At 44.2% G+C, this 22,426-nt stretch overlaps 2 protein-coding genes across 7 annotated transcripts in view; one reads left to right on the forward strand and one right to left on the reverse strand.

Moving 5' to 3' along the window:
* Positions 1 to 8,812, forward strand: part of RAB3GAP1 (RAB3 GTPase activating protein catalytic subunit 1) — a 124,418-nt gene extending 115,606 nt beyond the window's left edge. For 2 of the 6 annotated variants that reach the window (XM_055380851.2, XM_019022568.4), the window contains 2 exons: positions 688 to 892; positions 1,878 to 2,427. In XM_055380851.2, the coding sequence (XP_055236826.1) occupies positions 688 to 892; positions 1,878 to 1,903 (231 nt within the window). In that variant the 3' untranslated portion in view covers positions 1,904 to 2,427. Of the gene's footprint in view, positions 1 to 687; positions 2,428 to 7,466; positions 7,757 to 8,390 lie in introns of those variants that run through there. The other 4 variants (XM_004032589.5, XM_004032588.5, XR_008677878.2 and 1 more) reach the window with 3 other exon arrangements.
* The window catches only part of ZRANB3 (zinc finger RANBP2-type containing 3), a 368,239-nt gene that overhangs the window by 3,955 nt on the left and 341,858 nt on the right, over positions 1 to 22,426 (reverse strand). The window lies entirely within an intron of this gene.

The raw sequence follows: 22,426 nt of genomic DNA on the forward strand, positions 1-22,426 counted from the left end.
CCATTGCCAAAACAATTTTTTTTCCAAATTGATGGTATTAAAAAAAGTACAGTAATCAGAATTAAAATTGTAGGCTGTAAATGAACATGCATTTTATGTCATTTCAATGAAAAAATAGATGCCTTTAATATTGTGAACTTCTCTTTTGTGGTCATTGCTATATGGGCCTCTATCACTTTGGCATCACATTAGCTGCCCAGCAAGCAAGACCAATGCCCCCACTTTTAATTTGGCAAGTGAACCTTAAAAAGAATCGATTAAAAAATTCTTACCCAGAGTCAAGATGAAAATCATCTTTTCACTCTGGAGAAAAACAGCTCCTTACTGGACTGAGGCTGTCAGACATAGACTTGGGTCATTGCTGGAAGAAACACAGAAAGCAGCACAGCTCCGAGGTCCTTTTTCATCAGATGTGTAAATATGGCCTTCTCTCTTCAGAGCAGATTGCCTGGCAGTCATCATCCCTCCTGTCTGTCTCCAGCCCGGCTGCTCATGCAGTGTCTCAAGCTTCTTGCATTTGCTGTGTTATGTGGTTTTTGCGTAATCTTAACATATAGCTAGCTGACTGCATTACTGAGTAACGTGGGACATTTTCATATCTTTATTATGTTAATTCATCTGTCCTTCAAAAGCATCTGAGTTTATCATTTGACCTGCTTTTGACTTTAGCATTTGATTCTTTTCCAGGCTGCAGCTATGACTCCACCAGAGGAGGAATTGAAGAGAATGGGCTCCCCAGAGGAAAGAAGGCAGAACTCCGTGTCAGACTTCCCACCCCCTGCTGGCCGGGAATTCATTTTGCGCACCACTGTGCCGCGCCCTGCTCCCTACTCCAAAGCTCTGCCTCAGCGGATGTACAGTGTTCTCACCAAAGAGGACTTTAGACTTGCAGGTGCCTTTTCATCAGATACTTCCTTCTTCTGATTCTTCTAGCATTACTCGTTGGTGGCTTCAGAGACAGTGCAGCCTCCTCCTGCGGGAGGGAAGGTACCAGGGAGAACCTGGGAGGTCCTGGAGAGGGCCCTGTCCAGTTGGGTGATCAGGAATCAAACCAGCATCAGAAAGACTTCCCAGCACCAAGCTTGAGCTGTGTCGTTTCGTGGAGGGGGCAGCGAAGATGGGCTTGAGCTATTGAGAGATTTCTGCCCTAGAGATGGCCTTTGTATATGGGGGGGTGTGGAGGGGGGACACAAACACATCAGACACTCTGTCCTCACACTGGCAGGACGGTGTTCATCGCATTCTCTTCTGTGACCGGCCTCTAGGCTAGCGGCTGCATTCGTGGTCTGTGAAACACTTCGTGGTTCTATATATCAGCAGCAAGTGTGCAAAATAAAGGACCTGTTAACTCAGATTTCTGGATATTTTGGTGGTAGCTTCTAGTCCCAGAATCTGTGTTTTTAAAATACTACATGACATTCTGTCTATTCAATCACCTGGTGGTCATCTTTCTTGTACTAACTAACTGTTGATGAGCATTTTGGATACTCTAGGAGAAAGCCTATAATTTCACATAGTTTCTCTTTTTCATGTAACTGTAACCTAAATGTATTACTTCTGATAAAACTATATATCAAATGTCACTGCAAATTAGTTTTATATCTGTCGTGTGAGATTTGTCTTACTTATTTTTCTTTTGGTTGCCATGTAAGTTATGGCCCTGAAAATCGTCTCCCTCCCCTTCTCTTGCTGTACAGCATGCGTTCTCTTTTTGTGGTTGCTGGCTGGGTACTGTATTTAATGAAGTAGAGAATAGCACTTACAAAAATACAGTCTTGGTACCTAGAGACTGTCATGCAGATAGTATAATTTGGTATATGTGCTAATGCATTGAGTAGAGGATTATTTTAACACACTATTTTGCTTTTGTATTTTAGTTAAAATAATCGATGGGGATGTGTAGCCCCCCGTGTGAGGATGACATCACCACATTTCTAGTTTCATGGAGCTCAAGATGTCTTGTGTCTGTGTCGCTAGATGGCCTCTGCTTGGTAATCTTATTTTTAGGCCTAAAATTCCCACTTAAATCCAAAGTAAAAATGGTTATACTGAAGCATAAACCTTGCCTGTGTAATTTTAAAGAATTAATAGAGCTGTGCAAACCCTGTTATTTTTGTAAAAAAAAAAATACATATCTATATATAATGTGTGTGTGTGTGTGACATATGCACACGTCTCTGTGTATGTGAAGTAGGGGAGGCCCTGGGGGATGACCTCCCAGCCTTTATGATGCTTTTCTCTATGCTGCTGGACTTCATTCTTACTGGTCCACGCAGATGCAGGCGGCCTGAGGTCAGTGCTGTACCAAGTAGAAGACGGTTCCTAAGGACAGAATTTGTCTGTTTTCTAACAAAGAAAAGTTCTACAAAGGAGAGGTTGGGCGTTACAAAGGCATTGTGAATCTAATAAAAGGAAAGTGTCGCTTTCTGTGGCGTTTTCTTTCATTTTCTCCCGCTGAGGCATTTCAGTCTAATTTCATGTAGTTTTGTGCTGTCTCAGCTCTAATGTTTGCAGCCTGCTGAGCCTAAGAAGGCAGTGGTCTCAAGAACATTCTTTGTGCCTTTTTAAAGTACTCCATTTTATTTTTATGATAGTTATGTATTTATTTCACAGATATTTTTAAGTACCCACTTTGTGTCAGGTACAGTACAAGCAATGAAGATAAAACAGAAACCAAAACACACTCCCTTACAGGGAAAACTGACACCACGTTGCCACAAAATGTTGAGTATAGTCAACTCTGCTGTGTGGATCGGAGGGCCTGCATTTATCCTACAAATAATTGAATGTAATCCTACATTCATGTATTCATTGGCAGTACGGAGTAATAAATGCAGCAATGTCATAAAGTGTTGTAGGAGTTTCTTCACCCAGGCTTTGGGGATCAGGAAAATTACCCCAGAGGGTGTGATTTTGGGATTGAGACCAGAAGCTGAGTAGGCACTGGGGAAAGCATGCGGGGGCGTATGGAAATGGCTTGCAGAGAACCAGGCATTCCTCCAGCCATGTGTGCAATGAAATCATGATTTTCATTGTGAAGTGCTTTATTTCTCCACCTCTTCAATCTGGTCTCGGCCATGTCTTTCTTTGGTCAACAGACAGAGACTTGACAAGTCCTTGCACATTGGGGCTTGCCCTCCCTTCTTGCCAGGAGCCTTGAAGCCACTGTGAAGAAGCCCACTCTAGGGTGAGAGAGTTGGGGCAAAAGGTAACTGACAGGAGGGGGCAGAAAGCGTATTACAAGCAGAGGAACGGAATGGGCAAAATCCCAGAAGTAAGGGAAAATGTCTATTTGGGGGGCAGCCAACATTTCTATTTGGCTGAAGTGTGGTATCTAGAGTGGGAAGGGGCAAGAAATGAAGATGGTGAGGTGAACTAAGGCAAGACCAAGAAGTTCGGGGGAAGCCGCAGCTACAAGTTAGTTAGGGCTTTGCCTTTGGGGCGGTAGTGAGTCACTGAAGGGTTTTGTGCAGGGGAGTGACATGGTGGGTTTTAGAAAGGCCACACTCTGGCAGGAGAGGAGATGCTAAGAAAGTATACAGCTGTCGTATATCTTGAGCTAAACTGTCTGCTCCTTAGAAGGAAGGTGGCAATTACAACTGCAATGTGTTTTTTAATCCACCTGTGTGCCTGAGACCGTGCTCCTAAGAGGTGCACATGCTTGTGAAATGGCCTCTCCGGGGCCCTCCTACCCCCATACATTCCTATACCACTGTAATAATTCAGATTTTTCTTCAAGTTGGGGTATTTTAAAACCCTAAGCATTTATATTTCATTCATTAGTCCAGCAAATGTTTATTGAGTACCTGCTATGTGCCAGCTACTGTTCTAGGCGTCAGGGAGACAGCAGTGACTAGAACGTGGAAGACCTGGTGCTCAGGAAGCTCACAGTATGGGACACCAAGTGTCAACAGCTGGTCTAGGAAGGGAGTCTGTCTTCTAGGAGGTTTGATAAGGGAGGGCTTACGAGGCAGTGACACTTGGGCAGAGACTGAAGTGAGGAAGCAGTCCTGTGTATAGATGAGTAGGAGAAGACGGCAGACAGGGATTGGCCAATGAAAAGCCTGAGGCAGGAGTGTACCCGGCACATGGGAAGCACAGAAGGAAGGCCAGTGTGGCTGAAGGGGAGTGAGGGGAAGAGGGGCAGGAAAGAAAGTTGCACACGTGCAAGGGCCAGATGTGTAAAGCTGTAGGAGTTGAGATTTGTTTTCTTGATTAAGAAGGGAAGCCATTGGAGAGTTTGAACCAGGGAATGTCATGATGTGACATTTAAAAATCTCTTTGGGGCCGGGCGCAGTGGCTCGTGCCTGTAATCCCAGCACTTTGGGAGGCCGAGGCGGGCGGATCACGTGAGGTCAGGAGTTCGAGACCAGCCTGGCCAACAAGGTGAAACCCCGTCTCTACTAAAAGGTAAAAAAAAAAAAAATTAGCTGGGCATGGTGGTGCGCACCTGTAGTCCCAGCTACTCTGGAGGCTAAGGCAGGGGAATTGCTTGAACCTGGAAGGTGGAGGTTGCAGTGAGCCAAGATCATGCCATTGCACTCCAGCCTGGGCAACAGAGTGAGACTCTGTCTCAAAAAAAAAAAAAAGTCCCTTTGGCCACTGTGTGGAAAATACACTGCAGAGGCTGGGGTGGAAGTAGTGAAACTAGTGAGACGAGGGGAGGTGAGAGCACTCTGGACTGGTGTGGTAGCCATGGAGGGTAAAAGGGATCAGATTTGATACAGATCTTGAAGGCAGAATGTGCAGAATTTACCAGTGGATTCAGTGAGGGTCTGAGAGTCAAGGATGACTTGAAGGTTTGGGACCTGAGTGAATGATGCTGTCATTTACTACGATGGAGAAGACAGGGAAGAGCAAGTTGTGGGGCTGCTGCGAGTGATGAATTTGAGCTTGGGACATGTTAATTTTGAGAGGTTTATTAGATGGCTGTGGTGGCCAGCCTCCTGCCTCCAACTCACACACCCTGTGGAGTCCCCCAAACCCACACCCATTGTACCAGGGTTAGTCTCTGACCAACAGAACATGGAGGAAGTGTTGGTATGTCACTCCCAAGGTTGGTTATAGGAGCCATTGCAACTTCTATTTTGGTTCATAAAGAGAGGCCCACATGGTGTGGAATGGAAGGTCCCTGCCAACAGCCACATGAGTGAGCTTGGAAGTGGATCCTCCTGGCCTGCAGGTAACTGCAGCCTCAGGAGAGACCTTGGGCCTGGACCACCAGCTAAGCCACTCCCAGATGACTGACCCTCAGAAACTGTGTAAGATGTTTATTTTTAAACTGCTAAATTTGGGGGTAATTTATTATGCAGCAATAGATAACTAATACCCAAGCGGTTGGCTATATAACTTTGGAGCTTAAGGAAAGGGTTAGGGCTTACAATATAATAAATTGGGAAACATAGATAGTACTTAAGCCATGGACAGTATGAGGTCACCCAAGCAGAAGAGGTCTGGGGATTGAGCCAGAAAGGAAGAGGAGGACAAAGACTGGCAGAAAAGATGAAGAAATAGTTACAAAGGCAGAAGGAAAACCAAACGTGTGATGTCTTAGAAGCTAAGAAAAAACATACTTCAAGAGGGTGGGAATTGATCAATTGTGTCAAATGCCACTGAGATGACAAGTAAGATGAGGACTAAGAGGCGACTGTTTTGTCTGTCTATGCAGAGGAGCAAATGCATTCAGAGAGAGGCAAATACTTCTTACTGGGAAAGAATAGAGAAGGGGCTGCCTCGAGGGCAGTCTGGGAAGGTCAGTACCCCTTTGCTAGCAGGGTGGGTGCACTTAAAACTTCTGCCCCAAGCCAGGTGGGGTTTGGGTTTCTTGCACTGCTCCTTGCCAGGCATTGGTGGGCAGGATGTGGAAGGGGAGGTCATGAAGCAGCTGCCAGTTTGCCTCAGTCCAACAGGTGGCCCGTCTACTGTCCTGGCCCCTACTGCCAGCTCCTCTCTTCTGGGCACACTGTAACGGATAGGGGTGGGTGGGTGGATGGATGGATGGTTGGATGGATGGATGCCTCGATGCCTCTATGGCAAAAGAGGCCCCACTCTTGTGTTTAAATCTTCTGGCCTCTAATTTACGGTCATCTGGCATCATGAGACTAAGTTTGAGAATATTAGCTCCCGGAAGCCCAAGGACTCTGCTGCTGGCATTTCTTTGGCTCTCAAAAGTGGAACTTGGCTAGTTCTTGTAGCACAAACTCAAGCTACTTCATCTAAGCACAACTTCTCTGCCAACTCCTCCCCTGGAAGCTTGTGATGTCTGACAGGTGGTCATGGATAGATCCCTCCAAAGTGGAAAGTCCCCCCCTCTTGCAGGGAGCGTTCTTGGCCTTAGCTTAGCAGCCAAGGATGCAGCTGAACCAGAAGACCCCCAACTTGGGACCCCATCCGGAGAGGGTGGCGACGTGGCCCAGCCCCTCAGGGTTGGGGCCCTGCCACCAGCCCACCCACAGGCCCCATGACAGAAGCGCTGTGTGACCTGTGCTCTGGAATGGCCCCTCCTCTTCAGCATGTGCCCCAAAATGGGATGGTGTCCCAGGAGGCAGTCTCCGTCCCTCACTCATCCAGGAGTCTCCCAGCCTGCCTGTGTGCTGGGCCAGGGCCTTGCCTTAAACAGCCTCCTCTACAGACACCTTTGCTTCCATTAAACTTTGCTTCAGAAAGGTGGCCTCGGCTGTGGCCAGATGGGACACCATCAAAGCTCTTCCAGAGCCCCCCCAGCCACAGGATGATTTGAGTAAATAATGACTTGTCCATGCTATTTGTTCACATTCCTCTTTCTCAGCCCTATTTTGGCCCAAAACACTATTTTTGCCCATGTTACATAACGAGGGAACTGCATTCTTAGTAACCCACTGTCACTCTGCTATGTTATCTTGCCTATATGAAAAAATGAAATATTTTTAGAGTGTGAATTTCCCAAACGTCCTCAACTATTCTGGGACTGAAGTCACAACATCACGAAGGGAGTGCGACGGTGGGAGGCCCAGCCTCCTCTGTGGCTGTGGCTGTGGCTGAGTCCCACCCAAGAGCTTCCGTTGCCACTGAGGCTGGGTTGGGACGTGCCCTATCCTGCCCTGTCCCAGTGGCAGGTGGCTGTCTCTGCACAGGGCTTTCCACTGTCAGCAGCGGACTCCGCAGCCTAGGAATACTCTTCATTGATTTTCTTGACTCCTGTTGTTACTTTGGGGAAAAAACACAAGCAATGGCCTGTCCTCTTACGGACTCAAGTAGGAGGCTGAAATCCCCATTGGGGGTTAGTCCAGGTGAGCAAATTACCCTGAATAAGTGTGTAGGCTCCCTCCCTGCCACCGAGGGACATGGTAAGAAGGCTTCCCCAACACAGGTGTTAGCAGGGTTAATGCTGTCCCATCAGTAAAGCAAACCTGTCCAAAACGCTCAGGGGTTTCAGGCCTTGCCATCTGGCTGGGGAGCCAGACATGTTTCTTTTGTGTGTTTATCAGCTCCCCAGGTGTGTCCTGGTAGACAACTGCTCCCAGGAGCTGGCATAGAAGCAAACCTGCAGGAAAAGCCGACCCACTCCAGGTGTGTGGAAGCTGCTGGCAGGAACCCAGCAAGGATCCAGCTGGGTTGTAATGGAAACAATGCAACCAACAATCCTTGAGCGAGCCGGGATAGATGTGGCCTCATCACTGAAGATTTCATCTGAGACCTCTGCAAATATCCAAATTGTATATGCTCTTAGAGCAGATCATTTTCTCACAGGTAAATAAAAATCTATGTTAAGTAGAAATTATGAGTGGCCCGTTCCCCTGCTACCCACTTAACTTTTCCTTTCTTCTGTGTGTTCAGACGGAGAGAAAAGACAAAAGCTATGTTGGGTCACTTCTCAGGACAGAACTTGGCAAAGTGGCCATAGAGCTGATTTAGGGGATACATTTTCAATTAGGAGATAGGTTTTCAAATTTGAATTCTAGGTTTTCAAATTCGAACTCTATCAGACGTGGTAGAGAGCTACTGATAAATTTGGCAAAAGATATGCAAGGTTTCCAGAGAGAAAATCATGAACCTTTATTGAAAAAGAATTAAAAGACATTTAAGTTGAGAATGTCAATATTGCCATTGTTATATTATTTTGGTAACATACCATTGTTCTTGTACAGAAAGATAAGGTACCACAAAGATGTCCATTCTCCCCACAATGACATATGATTCCAAACAAAATCCCCAAAATACGGTTTTTGGTGTTTTTTGGTGGAATTAGAATAGTTGAATCTGAATTGTATATAGAAGTGCAAAAGGCCATGAACAACCAAGCAATTCTTGAACAATAAGGTCATGGATATTGCTCTATAAGATAGACTTACTGTAATGCTATACTATAAAAGATTATGGTACTACCCTATGATCCAACCATCCCCCTACAGGGTGTCTAACCAAAGGAAAGGAAATCAGCATATCAAAGAGATATCTGCACTCCCATGTTGATTGCAGCTCTGTTCACAACAGCCAAGATGTGGAATCAACCAAAGTGTCCATTGGCAGATGAATGGATTAAAAATGTGGTGCATGGCCCAGCGCAGTGGCTCATACCTGTAATCCCAGCACTTTCGGAGGCCAAGGTGGGTGGATCGCTTGAGGTCAAGAGTTTGAGACCATCTTGGCCAACATAGTGAAACCTCACCTCTACTAAAAATAGAAAAGTTAGCTCAGCGTGTTGGCTCATGCCTGTAATCCCAGCTACTCAGGAGACTGAGGTATGAGAATCCCTTGAACCTGGGAGACAGAGGTTGCAGTGAGCCGAGATTGCACCACAGCACTCCATGCCTGGGTGACAGAGGCAGACTCTGTCTCAAAAAAAAAAAAAAAATATATATATATATATATATATATGGTGCACATACACAATGGAATACTATTCAGTGATTAAAAAAAAGAATGAAATCCTGTGATTTGCGACAACATAGATGAACAGAGAGGATATAATGTTAAGTGAATAAGCCAGGCACAGAAGAATGAATACTGCATGTTCTCACTCATATCAGGTATCTGAAGAAGTTGGTATCATAGAAGTAGAGAGTAGAATAGTAGTTACCAGAGGCCGGGGAGGTGGTGGGGGATAGCGGGAAATGGGAAGAAGCTGGTTAATGGGTACAAAGTTACAGTTAAATACGAGAAATAAGTTCTGGTGTTTTATTGCACAGTAGGGTGACTATAGTTAACAATACTGTATTGTTTATTTCCAAATAACTAGAAGAGAGGATTTTGAATATTCTTACCACAAAGAAATGACAAGTGTTTTATTGGGGGAACCCGCCCCCAGTATTTCAACATAGGTTCTTTCTATTTTCCATAAGTGTCGCTGGCTGAGAAATAAAGAGAAAGAGTACAAAGAGAGGAATTTTACAGCTGGGCCACCAGGGATGACATCACGTATCAGTAGGACCATGATGCCCACCTGAGTATCAGACCAGCAAGTTTTTATTAAGGATTTCAAAAGGAGAGGGGGTGTAAGAACAGGGAGTAGGTATAAAGATCACATGCTTCCAAGGGCAAAAAGCAGAGCTACTAATAAGGGTCTAACAAAGATCACAAGACAGAGGGCAAAAGCAGAACTACTGATAAGGGTCTATGTTCAGTGGTGCACATATTGTCTTGATAAACATCTTAAATAACAGAAAACAGGGTCCAAGAGCAGAGAACCGGTCTGACCACAGATTTACCAGGGCGGATGTTTTCCCCACCCTAGTAAGCCTGAGGGTACTGCAGGAGACCAGGGAGTATCTCAGTCCTTATCTCAACTGCATAAGACAGACATTCCCAGAGTGGCCGTTTATAGGCCTCCCCCCAGGAATGCATTCCTTTCCCAGGGTATTAATATTAATATTCCTTGCTAGGAAAAGAATTTAGTGATATCTCTCCTACTTCCACGTCCGTTTATAGGCTCTCTGCAAGAAGAAAAATATGGCTCTTTTTGCCCGACCCCACAGGCAGTCAGACCTTATGGTCGTCTTCCCTTGTTCCCTAAAAATCGCTGTTATTCTGTTCTTTTTCAAGGTGCACTGATTTCATATTGTTCAAACACACGTTTTACAATAAATTTGTACAGTTAACACAATTATCACAGTGGTCCTGAGGTGACGTACATCCTCAGCTTACGAAGATAACAGTATTAAGAGATTAAAATAAAGACAGGCATAAGAAATTATAAAAGTATTATTTGGGAACTGATAAATGTCCATGAAATCTGTACAATTTATGTTCCTCTGCCGCGGCTCCAGCCGGTCCCTCCATTCAGGGTCCCTGACTTCCCGCAACAGTGTTTGAGGTGATGGATATGCTAATTACCCTGATTTGATTATTACACAGTCTATACTTGTATGAAAACACTGTACCCCATAAATATGTACAATTCTTATGGTCAATTAAAAGCAAAAGTTAAGGCTGCACATGATGGTTCACACCTATAATCCCAGCACTTTGGAAGGCTGAGGTAGGAGAATCACTTGAGCCCAGGAGTTCAAGACCAGCCTGGGAAACATAGTGAGACCCCATCTCTATAAAAAGAAAATACTAAAAATGGCTGGGTACAGTGGCTCACGTCTGTAACCCTAGCACTTTGGGAGGCTGAAGCAGGTAGATTTCCTGAGCCCAGGAGTTTGAGTCCAGTCTAGGCAACATGGCAAAACCCTGTCTCTACAAAAAATACAAAATTAGCTGGATGTGGTGATGCATGCTTATAGTCCCAGCTACTTGGGAGGCTCAGCCTGGGAGGTTGAGGCTCAGTGAGATGTGATCGTGCCGCTGCACTCCAGCTGCAGTGACAGAGTGAACCCCATCTCAAAAAAAAAAAAAAAAAAAAAAAGGAAAAATTAGCCAGGCTTGGTGGCATGTGCCTGCAGTCCCAGCTACTTGAGATCCTGAGGCTGCAGTGAGCTGAGATTGCACTGCACTCCAGCCTGGGTGACAGAGGTAGACCCTGTCTCAAAAAACAGCAGTTAAAAAAAAAAAAAAAAAGCGTGGCACTGACTTAAAGTAGTCCAATAGAACAGATAGAGAGTTCAGAAGCAGACTGTCCATATAAGGAAACTTGAGTTTTGATAGAGACAGCAAGGCAGATCAGTGGGAAAAGATGGAATAGTCAATAAACCTCTCAAACAAGGATGAGAGGTTATCCTTGTATCCCAAGAGGAAAAATAAAATTGGATCCCTGCATCACTCCCTACTCAAAAAATCAATTTCTGGTAGACTAAATACTGTTCTGTAAAACACAAATACATAAAACATTTAGAATACTATGTGGGAAAGTAGCTTTAAAATTCCGAAGCAGGGAGGTCTTAAATAAACACAAAAGAATATGAACCATAAAGGAAACACAAAGAATATGAACCACAAAGGAAAAGATGGATACACTTGACTCCATTAATATTAAGGACTTCTGTTTAATAAAGAAAGAACAGAATGAGGCCGGGTGTGGTGGCTCACGCCTGTAATCCCAGCACTTTGGGAGGCCGAGGTGGGCGGATCACAAGGTCAGGAGATCGAGACCATCCTGGCTAACACGGTGAAACCCCGACCCTACTAAAAATACAAAAAATTAGCTGGGCACAGTGGTGGGCACCTATAGTCCCAGCTACTCGGGAGGCTGAGGCAGGAGAATGGCGTGAACCTGGGGGGCGGACACGCCACTGCACTCCAGCCTGGGAGACAGAGCAAGACTCCATATCAAAAAAGAAAAAGAAAATACAGAATGAGAAAAGATAAGCTACAGAATAGGAAAATAAATTTGTACGTAGACAACCAATATGGATTATTGTGCAGAACAGACTTTATAATCCCTCCCTTGAATCAGTAAGAAAAGACTAAAAACTTAATAGCAAAATACACACACACACAAAGATAGGAAGAGGTCTGTCATAGAAGAGGAAAGAGGAATGAGCAAAACACACAGGATAAGTTGTTCAACCTCATTAGTATTTTGAAAAATGCAAATCAAAATCACGAGACACCATTTCACACATACCAGATGGGCACACATTTTGAAGTTAGACAATATTCAAATGTTGACAAGGATTCTGAGCAACAGGAACTCATATTCATTGTTGGCAAGACTGCAAATTGGTGCAACTTTGGAAAATAATTTTGCATTACCTAATAAGGTTTGAACAAATACATATCCAACAACACAGTAGCTCTGCTCCTGGGGTGTACTTTAGGGCAGTGGTCCCTAGACCAGCAGCATCAGTATCACGGGAACTTGTTAGAAATGCAAATTCTCCAGCCACTAGACCTACTGAGGCAGAAACTCTAGGGCTGGGGCCCAGCAACCTGGGTTTCAGTAAGCCCTTCAGGTGACTCTGATGCACATCCAAGTGTGAGAAATGTTTGCACACAGCACCAGGAGAGAAGAACAGCAATGTTCACAACAGCACTTCTTTAGAGAAACCACAAACTGGAAACTCTGATGTCCTTCAACAGTGGAAAGGATAATTATTTTATATCAGAATAGTGAAAAGAAATGAACTACTATTATTACACTTATTGGCATGGTGAGTATCACAAACGTAAAACTGAGTGGCAGAAGCATGTCAAAGAGACATATATGCAGTATAATTTCATTATCTAAAGGTCAAAAACAAGTAACTCAACAATAACCTGTTTAGGAATATGCACATACGTGGTACTCCCATGAAGAAAAGCAAAGGGCTGCTTTCCACACAATTCAGGAGAGTGGGTCTGTTTATGGGGAAGGAAAGGGAACGTACTTGGGCAGCAGGGGACCAGGTTTAAAGGCAGAGGGAATACTCTATTTTTCAGCTAGGTGGGAGGTACACTGCTGTTCATTTTACTATTTTAAAAAAGTAGTTTATATTTAGGCCGGGCACAGTGGCTCACCCTGTAATCCTAGCACTTTGGGAGGCTGAAGCGGGTGGATCATTTGAGGTCATGAGTTTGAGACTAGCCTGGCCAACATGGTGAAACCCTGTCTCTACTAAAAATACAAAAATTAGCCACACATGGTGGTATGCGCCTGTAATCCCAGCTACTCAGGAGGCTGAGGCAGGAGAATCACTTGAGCCTGGGAGGCACAGGTTGTAGTGAGCCGACGTCACACCACTGCACTCCAGCCTGGGTGACAGAGTGAGACTCTGTCTCAAAAATAAATGAATGAAATAAAATAAAAATAGTATATATTTCTATCCTAATGTGGGACTAAAAGTTTCCATCACAGAAGATGCAGGATTGCATTATCAAGTGGTCGATGCAAAGGCTGCAGCCAGCCCGCCTAGCCTGAGGCCTGAGTCTGAGGGTCCAGCTGGGAGCCCCCAGCTGGTCTGGCTTATGCAGACTGGCAGCAGCTTGCATAGTGATGGGGACAGTTCTGGATCTTACGGCCGGGTTTGAAGGGATGAGTTAGGGAGGATAAGGGAGTGTGGAGTCCCACTTCTGCCTCTCCACCCCGGGCCTCAGCGGGGCCTTCTCTTTTGCCACTTGACCTCGCCGGCCCCTCCATGTCTCCTCTTCTCCCAGTAGGATAAGAGCTTTAGCCAGGGCCTGAGTGGAGGACGGAAGCCAATTTCCAGTTTATGAGAAGCTTTATAATAGTGCAGTTTTATTGTGTATGTCTTATGTATATCTTTATGTGTGTGGGTACACACAACAAAAAAAGGATATTTATGGTTGTGAGTGGTAATTTTTAAAAACTATTTCATTTACATGAGCATTTAGGAAAGTCATCTATCTTTATAAAAAATCCTTTTAACAAATATTTCCCTAAAATAATGACAGATGGTCAGTAAGTCATTCAGTCACATGACAGAGATTTAGCCTCTCAGTGATCAAACCCAGCACTCTGGCGGCTGCGTGCAAGGGGGTTTAGGGAAGGCCAGGCTGGAGGTGTGGCCATGGGAAGATGCCACCTGGGGCTGCTACTCTCCAGGTACATGGATGCTACTGTTTCTGGGAGTCACAGGTAGGCGAATGCTGCAGAAACACGATCGTGTTCATCACTCGTTTCTCACAGGACCTATTGGTCTGCAGTAGTGGAAAGGATAAATTTCCTCTATGCAGGCACAGCTGCATAGAGTATGGGAAAGAGCTGCAAGTCTTCTGGAGCTCAGGAAGGGTGCCCTCCTTTTGGGATCTACCCATCCTTCAAGATCGAATCCACAGGAGGTATTTATGCAAGGACTGGGGCTGACCCCACTAAGAAGGATTTAATGCATCCTCTCAACAAAAGACCTTCCCCAAGCACCCTTTTTCAATGACAGGAGGCTGGTCAGAGATCCTGCCATCTGGGCTGTTAGCAGATCTGTGTCTGAAACAAGCAGGCTTCTCAGGGAAACTTCAACCAGGCATTGTTTTTCACAGAAGGCTCACGTTTGACAGGAAGAGAACGGTATGTAAGTTCCAGGAGCACAGGGTTGGGTTCCAGGGTCAGGACAAGAAGCAGGGCACTCAGAAGAGGGACCGGACGCTGCAGCCCCGTTATGTTCCCGACCCTCAGAGGGATAGACCCTTCCCTGCTGCGGCTTTTAGCTCCCACCAGGTGGGAATGTGCTGGGCAGGGAACAAAGACTGTCTGTTCAAATTGTCCCCAAACCTAGCTCTGAGCACATTTCCTGATTTGGAGGGAGGACGGGAGGAGGTGCTTCCACTGCAGGACTTGATCTGGAAGGCTGCTTTGGACCTCCTGACTTATCCGGCCCAGGCGGCTTCAAAAACGCCAAGTTCTTACGAGGAATTACCAGCTGACTCAGTCATAGGGTTCTGGACAGCTTAGGATCCTCCAGCCCTCGATTTCTTGATTTCAGCAGGAAGATAGTTCTTTTGTTACCCTTCTCTATAAGAATGGAAAATGTAATACTGCGTTTCCATGGAGGCCTCTAAAGAAAGATCATTCTCCTTTAGAAGAGCATCCAAGAAATTATACTCAAAACAAATCTTCTTTTGGCAGGACACCATTTAATCAGCTGAAAGATATTTATACCTGTGCTTGTAATTCTATGGCTTGTCGTGGGAAGGGAGAAGAGGAAGTTAGGAATCAAATGCTCCCTCATTTTTCGGAGGAATGATTGGAAGACTCTGGGAAAACATCCTAAATTGTTAGGTTTGATATTCAGCCATCTTAAGTTCACTAGAAACAATAGTTTTCTTGTTAATAAAAATAACCATAAAAATAGAATAACAATAAGTAAGGGCAGAGATCATGTCAATTAACTGTGAGGATGTGTTTGGTCCCTCCATTAATCAGACTGATAAAACAGTCCATAGAGCAGATGCCTTAGTAGGAATTGTATACATTCTCACTGAGCACTGGAATTGGTGTTTTTTTCCTCAGCTATCCTGATTTGCTTCCTTTTGAAGATCCATGTGCTCTTGAGCCTTCCAGCAATACACCTATCAAAATGTTACCTGTTAGGTGCAAAAGCCTGGCCCATGGCTGCTCAGAATCAAGAGCGTTTGGGGGAGGTGGGAGTAGGATGCTGGATGAAAAGTTTACCCATAAAATACTGGCATGGGCTCCAAAATGATGCCCCCCAGCAGGCCTGGAAGCCAGCAACACCCAAGGAGACCTGCACTTCCCAAGGTTGAGCACGCTCAGCTTGTTAAACACGAGGACACACAGAACTAAGTATAAACCCACCAGGGTTCCTTTGGGATATTTCCATGCACCAAGTATTTCTGAACAGAGTAAGCCAGCAAATGTCTCAATTCTTCCAGTGGCAAAATGAGGATATGATATCTGCCTTTTATTTGCCACAGAACTCCTAAGATTCAGAACTGATTTTCAGCAAAACTACACAATGGGTGAAGCATGTATTTGAAATCCTGCCATTTCAAACTAATCATCCAATTTACCAATTGGTCAGGCCCACTCCTCAGACACCCCCACTTATGAGCCACCCCCCATTACACTTAATATGGCAGAGCCTTCATGCTAATGAAGTAAATCTAATGAATTACTTCATGCCTGCACAGAGGAGGCCAGCTGTGACTATCAGGATACATTGTGTCACAGATGGGCAAGCCTCTGAATCTGCTAGATGGAACATTCTTGAGGGGCAGGGACCATGTTTTATTTACACTGCTCTTTAACCCACCTAAATGATATACAATATATGACTAATTAATTGAGCATGCACATGAGTCTATAGAGAAGTATATTTCCTATAATTCCTTTTAGCTAAGCTAGGTGGCATTTCTGTTATGAAATAGTTCAGATTTCCAAATATGTGTATGTTGGAAGGTATACAGAATGGCATTGATCACTGTGACTTAAACCAAACTTCAGAGCATGACTGTACCTTAAAGAAAACAGGTAACCACTCTCTGGGTTTTCTCTTAACCAGTGCCTCACTTCTCTCTTTCTCTTTTTTTTTTCTTCTTTGAGATGGAGTCTCGCTCTGTCACCCAGGCTGGAGTGCAGTGGCGTGATCTTGGCTCACTGCAAGCTCCGCCTCCTGGGTTCACGCCATTCTCCTGCCTCAGCCTCCCGAGTAGCCGGGACTACAGGTGCCCACCACCACGCCTGGCTAATTTTTTTTTTTTTTTTTTGTATTTTTAGTAGAGATGGGGTTTCACCGTGTTAGCCAGGATGGTCTCGATCTCCTGACCTTGTGATCCGCCCACCTCGGCCTCCCAAAGTGCTGGGATTACAGGCGTGAACCACTGCGCCCAGGCTCTTTTTTTTTTTTTATTAAAGAGACAGGGTCTCACTCTGTTGCCCAGGCTGAAGTGCACTGAAGTGATCACAGCTCACCGTAACCTCTAAGTCTTGGCCTCAAGAGGTCCTCCCACCTCAGCTTCCTGAGTAGGTGGGACTACAGGTGTGCACTGCCACATCCAGCTAATTTTTAAAATTTTTTTGTAGACAAGGAGTCTTGCTATGTTGCCCAGGTTGGTCTTGAACTCCTGGCCTCAAGCAATCCTCCCACCTCTGCCTCCCAAAGTGTTGGGATTACAGGTGTGAGCCACTACAAGCAGGCTGCCTTGCTTCTCTTCATAGTTTCACCACATAGGAATGTATTCCCAAACAATACGCTATCAAGTTGAGGTTTTTTTGTTTTTGTTTTTTTTGAGACAGCTATTTCACTCTGTTGCCCAGGCTGGAGTGCAGTGGCATGATCTCGGCTCACTGCAGCCTTGATCTGCCAGGCTCGAGTCATCCTCCTACCTCACTCAGCCTCCAAACAGCTGGGACTACAGGTGCACACCACCATGCCCAGCTAGTTTTTAAATTTTTTGTAGAGATAGTATTTTGCCTTGTTGGCCAGGCTGGTCTCGAACTCCTGGCCTCAAGCTGTCTGCCCGCCTCGGCCTCCCAAAGTGTTGGGATTACAGGCATGAGCTACTGCGCCTGACCTGCTATCCAGTTTAGCTTCTTTTTGACCTTCTTGTAAGTGAAATCACAGTGTATGTATTGGTCCTGATTTGTGTTGTACTTTGTATATGTGACATCACCATGTTGATACACATAACTTCATTAATTTTCATAGCTATATAGTATTTTATTATGTGAATATATCCAATTTATCCATTCTTCTGTTATGAACACTTGGGTTCATAACAGACTTTTTCCTGTTACAAACAGTGCTCTCTAAGCAACCCGGGGAGTGTCGCCTCCATCACATGCAGTTTCTCTAGTGTGTACATTCAGTGAAGGATCTGCACCTTTGACTTCATTTGATAATGTCCAGTTGTTTTCCAAAGTGGCTGGCTGAACTAATTTACAGTCCAACTAGTTCTGGATGAGGGTTCGTTTTAGTCTATATCCTTACAGGCTCTTGGGTGTTGTTGACAAAGACAATATTTTTTTTCTTTTACCAAAAATTTGATGATTGTAAAATAGTATCATTTTATGGTTTTGTTTTGTTTTGGAGACGGAACCTCACTCTGTTGCCCACCTGGAGTGCAGTGGCGAGATCTCGGCTCACTGCAACCCCTGCCTCCCTAGTTCAAGCAATTCTCCTGCCTCAGCCTCCCCAGTAGCTGGGACTACAAACGCGTGCCACACCATCTGGCTAATTTTTTGTATTTTTAGTAGAGATGGGGTTTCACTATGGTGGCCAGGCTGGTCTCAAACTCCTGAGCTCAGGCAGTCTGCCTGCGTCAGCCTCCCAAAGTGCTGGGATTACAGGTATGAGCCACCATGCCCGGCCTCTTATTATGGCTTTAATCTGCATTTCCTGAGGCTTACCATCTTGTACTAAATTTGAAAAATTAAAAACCTTAAAAAATTCAGAAGTCCTCTTTGTCTTGCTCAATCAGCTCTATTAAAAAACTTCCTGCAAGCAGCAGGAATTCTACTGCATGGATGTTCACAGCACGAATCCCCACAAACAGGGCAGAACTTCTCAGGGTTGTAAAATGAAGCTGAAGCTGCTGCCAGCACTGCTCTTATCAGAAGTGGCAGGCCCTATGCTGGACTGAGAATGAAAGCTTTACTGCTTCCAGAACAGAAGACGAGCACGACATGGCTGTGCACGCTTCCATCCCTGCTGGAAACTTATGGCCTAGAAGACATAACCACTCACCCACATGTTGACGGTTAGTCTTAGGAGGGATGGAGGGATTCCCTGTGGAGGCTTCTGTTTTAACAGCGACTTCCCAGCCTTCTACAGATTGAAGCCTGCCTTGCATGGGAACTGTCTCACCTAATCCAGTATGAATTTTGAAAAAGGAAGGAACAGAATGCCCTTCAGTAAACCCGGCTGGGCACAGTGGCTCATGTCTGTAAGCCCAGCACTTTGGGAGGCCGAGGCAGGCGGATCACCTGAGGTCAGGAGTTCGAGACCAGCCTGGCCAACATGGTGGAACCTCGTCTCTACTAAATATACAAAAAAATTAGCTGGGCATGGTGGCGGGTGCTTGTAATCCCAGCTACTAGGGAGGCTGGGGCAGGAGAATTGCTTGAACCTAGGAGGCGGAGGTTGCAGTGAACCAAGATCATGCCACTGCACTCCAGCCTGCAGGACACAGAAAGACTCCGTCCCCCACCCCACACACATACACAACAACAAAAAAAAAGAAAAAAGAAAAGAGAACCAAATCAAACCTTACCTCACACATCCCCTGTTTTGGAAGTGGGTGTTTACAGCCAGGCTGCCAGTACAGCAGCCACTGCCACATGTGGCTACTGAGACTGAGGAACTGAATTTTTAATTTTGTTAAATTTTAATTAATTTAGAAACTAAAGCAGAATAAAATATTTTTCTGCTAAGCACAACATTATTGTTTTGGTAGTGCTACATTTCACTTTAGCCATTGAAAATTTAGCATCTTTGATTGAGATGTTCTCTAGGTATACAATATATATTTTGAAATATTTAGTATGAAAATCACCAATTTTTATATTGTTACATGTTAAAATAATCATATTTTGGATACACTAGTTTAAGTAAAATATATTGTTAAAATATTTATCTGTTCCTTTTCACTTTTTAAAGCAGCCACTAAAAAATTTAAAACTACATATGTGGATGACATCAGGCAAGATGGTAGCGTGGGAAATATAGGACTCTGTCTCCCTATCTAGATAATTACACTGGCAGAATCTGTTTGATGTAACTATTCTGGAACTCTGGAGTCTATTCAAAGGCTTGCAGCTGCCAAAGGAAGGCTTGGACAGTAAATTGCAATTAATTTTGGTCAATTTCAGCTCTTTGCACGGTAGTGGCTAACCATCCCCTTTTCCCAGCTCCATGGCAGTCAGTCATGCACGTGTACTTGGTGCAGCTTGCACACAGCTTGTGGAATTTAGAGAAGGGAATTAGGACCTTGTCTTCCAGATATCAGGGATCTATGTTCTGAATGCTGCTTCTGATCATAGAGGTGCAGACACAGAGGCAGACTCCACTGTTGCAACCTCACCATCTGAAGTAGGTTTCAGATTATTTAAAGATCCAGAGCCTGTTACCTCCCGCCCCCTTCGTTATTCCCTCTTTTCCCTTTTGGAAGCCACATTTGAATAATGGAACATCAAAAAGCAGCTGCATATATAGGGAATTCAGAAAGTCACTACATATGTCCAGGGAAAGATTTAGGCTCAGAAAATACCCAAGAAGAGCTTAAATTTACACCTTGGGTGAATGCCTGGCATAAAGTCACCCGACTACAGTAAGAACAGCAACAACAGGCTGGGCGCAGTGGCTCACGCCTGTAATCCCAACACTTTGGAGGGCCAAGGTGGGCGGGTCATGAGGTCAGGAGTTAGAGACCAGCCTGGCCAATATGGTGAAACCCTGTCTCTACTAAAAATACAAAAAAATTAGCCAGGCATGGTGGTGCACACCTGTAGTCCCAGCTACTCAAGAGGCTGAGGCAGAAGAATCGCTTGAACCCAGGAGGTGGAGGTTGCAGTGAGTTGAGATTGCGCCACTGCACTCCAGCCTGGTCAACAGAGCGAGACTCTGTCTCAAAAACAAAAAACAAAAACCAAAAAAAAAAACAAAAAAAAAACAAAAAACTACAGCAATAACAACCACATACCCAGTAAACCACAAACCTTGGGGAAGAGGAGAATCTGATTTCCGGAACTGCCAAAATATAAAATTCAAATGTCCAGTTTTCAACAAAAAATTACAAGGCATACAAACAAACAGGAAAGTATAGCTAATTCAAAAGAAAAAATTAAATCACCAGACATAGTCTCTGAGAAAGACCAAATAGTAGAAAACTTTTTCCTAGACAAAGACTTCAGGACAACTGTCTTAAAGATGTTCAAAGAGCTAAAGGAAGAGGTGGACAAAGTCAAGAAAATGATGTATGAACAATATGGAATTATCAATAAAGAAACAGAAAACATAAAAAGGAACAAAAAAATTTTGAGTCAGGCATGGTGGCTCATGCCTGTAACCCCAGCACTTTGGGAGGCTGAGGTGGGCAGATCACCTGAGGTTACGAGTTTGAGACCAACCTGGCCAACATGGTGAAACCCTGTCTCCACTAAAAATATAAAAATTATCTGGGTGTGGTGGTGCGGCCCTGTAGTCCCAGCTGCCTGGGAGGCTGAGGCCCAAGAATTGCTTGAACCTGGGAGGTGGAGGTTGCAGTGAGCTGAGATTGAGCCACTGCATTCCAGCCTGGACATAGAGTGAGACTCTCTCAAAAAAACAAAAATTTTATTTTGGAGCTGAGAAGTACAATAACTGAAATGAAAAATTCATTAGAGGGATTCAAAAGCATATTTGAGCAGGCAGAAGAGAAAATCAGTGAATGTGAAGAAAGTACAATTGAAATTATCACCTGAGGAACAAGAAAGAAAAAATATTAAAGAAAAGTGAACAGAGCCTGTGGGATCTGTAAGACACCATAAAGCCAACAAACATATGCAGTATGGGAGTTACAGAAGAAAAAGAGAGAGACAAGTAGCAGAGACATTATTTGAAAAAATAATGGCCAAAAAAAAAAAATCCCAAATTTAATGCAATTTAGTGTTTATATTCTTGGATGAATATAAACGCAAAGAAACCCACATTGAGACACATTCTAATAAACTGTCAAACACCAAACACAGAGAGAATCTTAAAATCAGCAAAAAAGAAGTCATTCATCACATCAAAGGGTGCTCAAAAAAATTATCAGTGTATTTCTTATCAGAAGTCTTGGAGGCCAGAAGGCAGTAGGCTGATATATTCAAAGTGCTGCAAGAAATAAAATGGCTAACCAAGAATCCTATATCTGGCAAAACTGTCCATCAAAAATGAGGGAGTGATTTAAATACTTTAAAATAAATAAAAGCTGAGAGAGCTTATTACCACCAGACTAACTCTGCAAGAAATGCTAAAGGGAGTCCTATAAGTTGAAATGAAAGGATATGCGACAGTAGATCAAAACCATATGAAGAAATATCTCCAGCAAAGATAAATACTTGGGAAATTATAAAAGCTAGTATTATTGTAACCTTGGTTTGTAACTCCAGTTTTTGTTTTCACATGACTTAAGAGACTAATGCATTAAAAAAAAATTATTAGTCTATGTTTTTGCACACACACTACATAAAAATAGAATCTTGTAGCATTAATAACTTAAAGGGGTTGAGATGAAGCTGTATAGAAGTAGAGTTTCTTTATTTTATTTATTTATTTATTTATTTATTTATTTATTTATTTATTTATTTTTGAGACAGAGTCTCACTCTGTCACCCAGGCTGGAGTGCAGTGGCACATCTTGGCTCACTGCGAACTCTGCCTCTCAGGTTCAAGCAATTCTCATGCCTCAGCCTCCCGAGTAGCTGGGATTACAGGCGTGCACGATGACATCTAGCTCATTTTTGTATTTTTAGTAGAGACGGGGTTTCGCCATGTTGGCCAGGCTGGTCTTGAACTCCTGACTTCAGGTGATCCGCCTACCTTGGCCTCCCAAAGTGCTGGGATTACAGGTGTGAGCCACCGTGCCTGGACTAGAAGTAGAGTTTCTGTATGCTACTCAAGTTAAACTAGTATAAATCCTTCTCAAATTC

Source organism: Gorilla gorilla, chromosome 11, assembly GCF_029281585.2.
Source record: "Gorilla gorilla gorilla isolate KB3781 chromosome 11, NHGRI_mGorGor1-v2.1_pri, whole genome shotgun sequence".
NCBI lineage: Eukaryota > Metazoa > Chordata > Mammalia > Primates > Hominidae > Gorilla > Gorilla gorilla.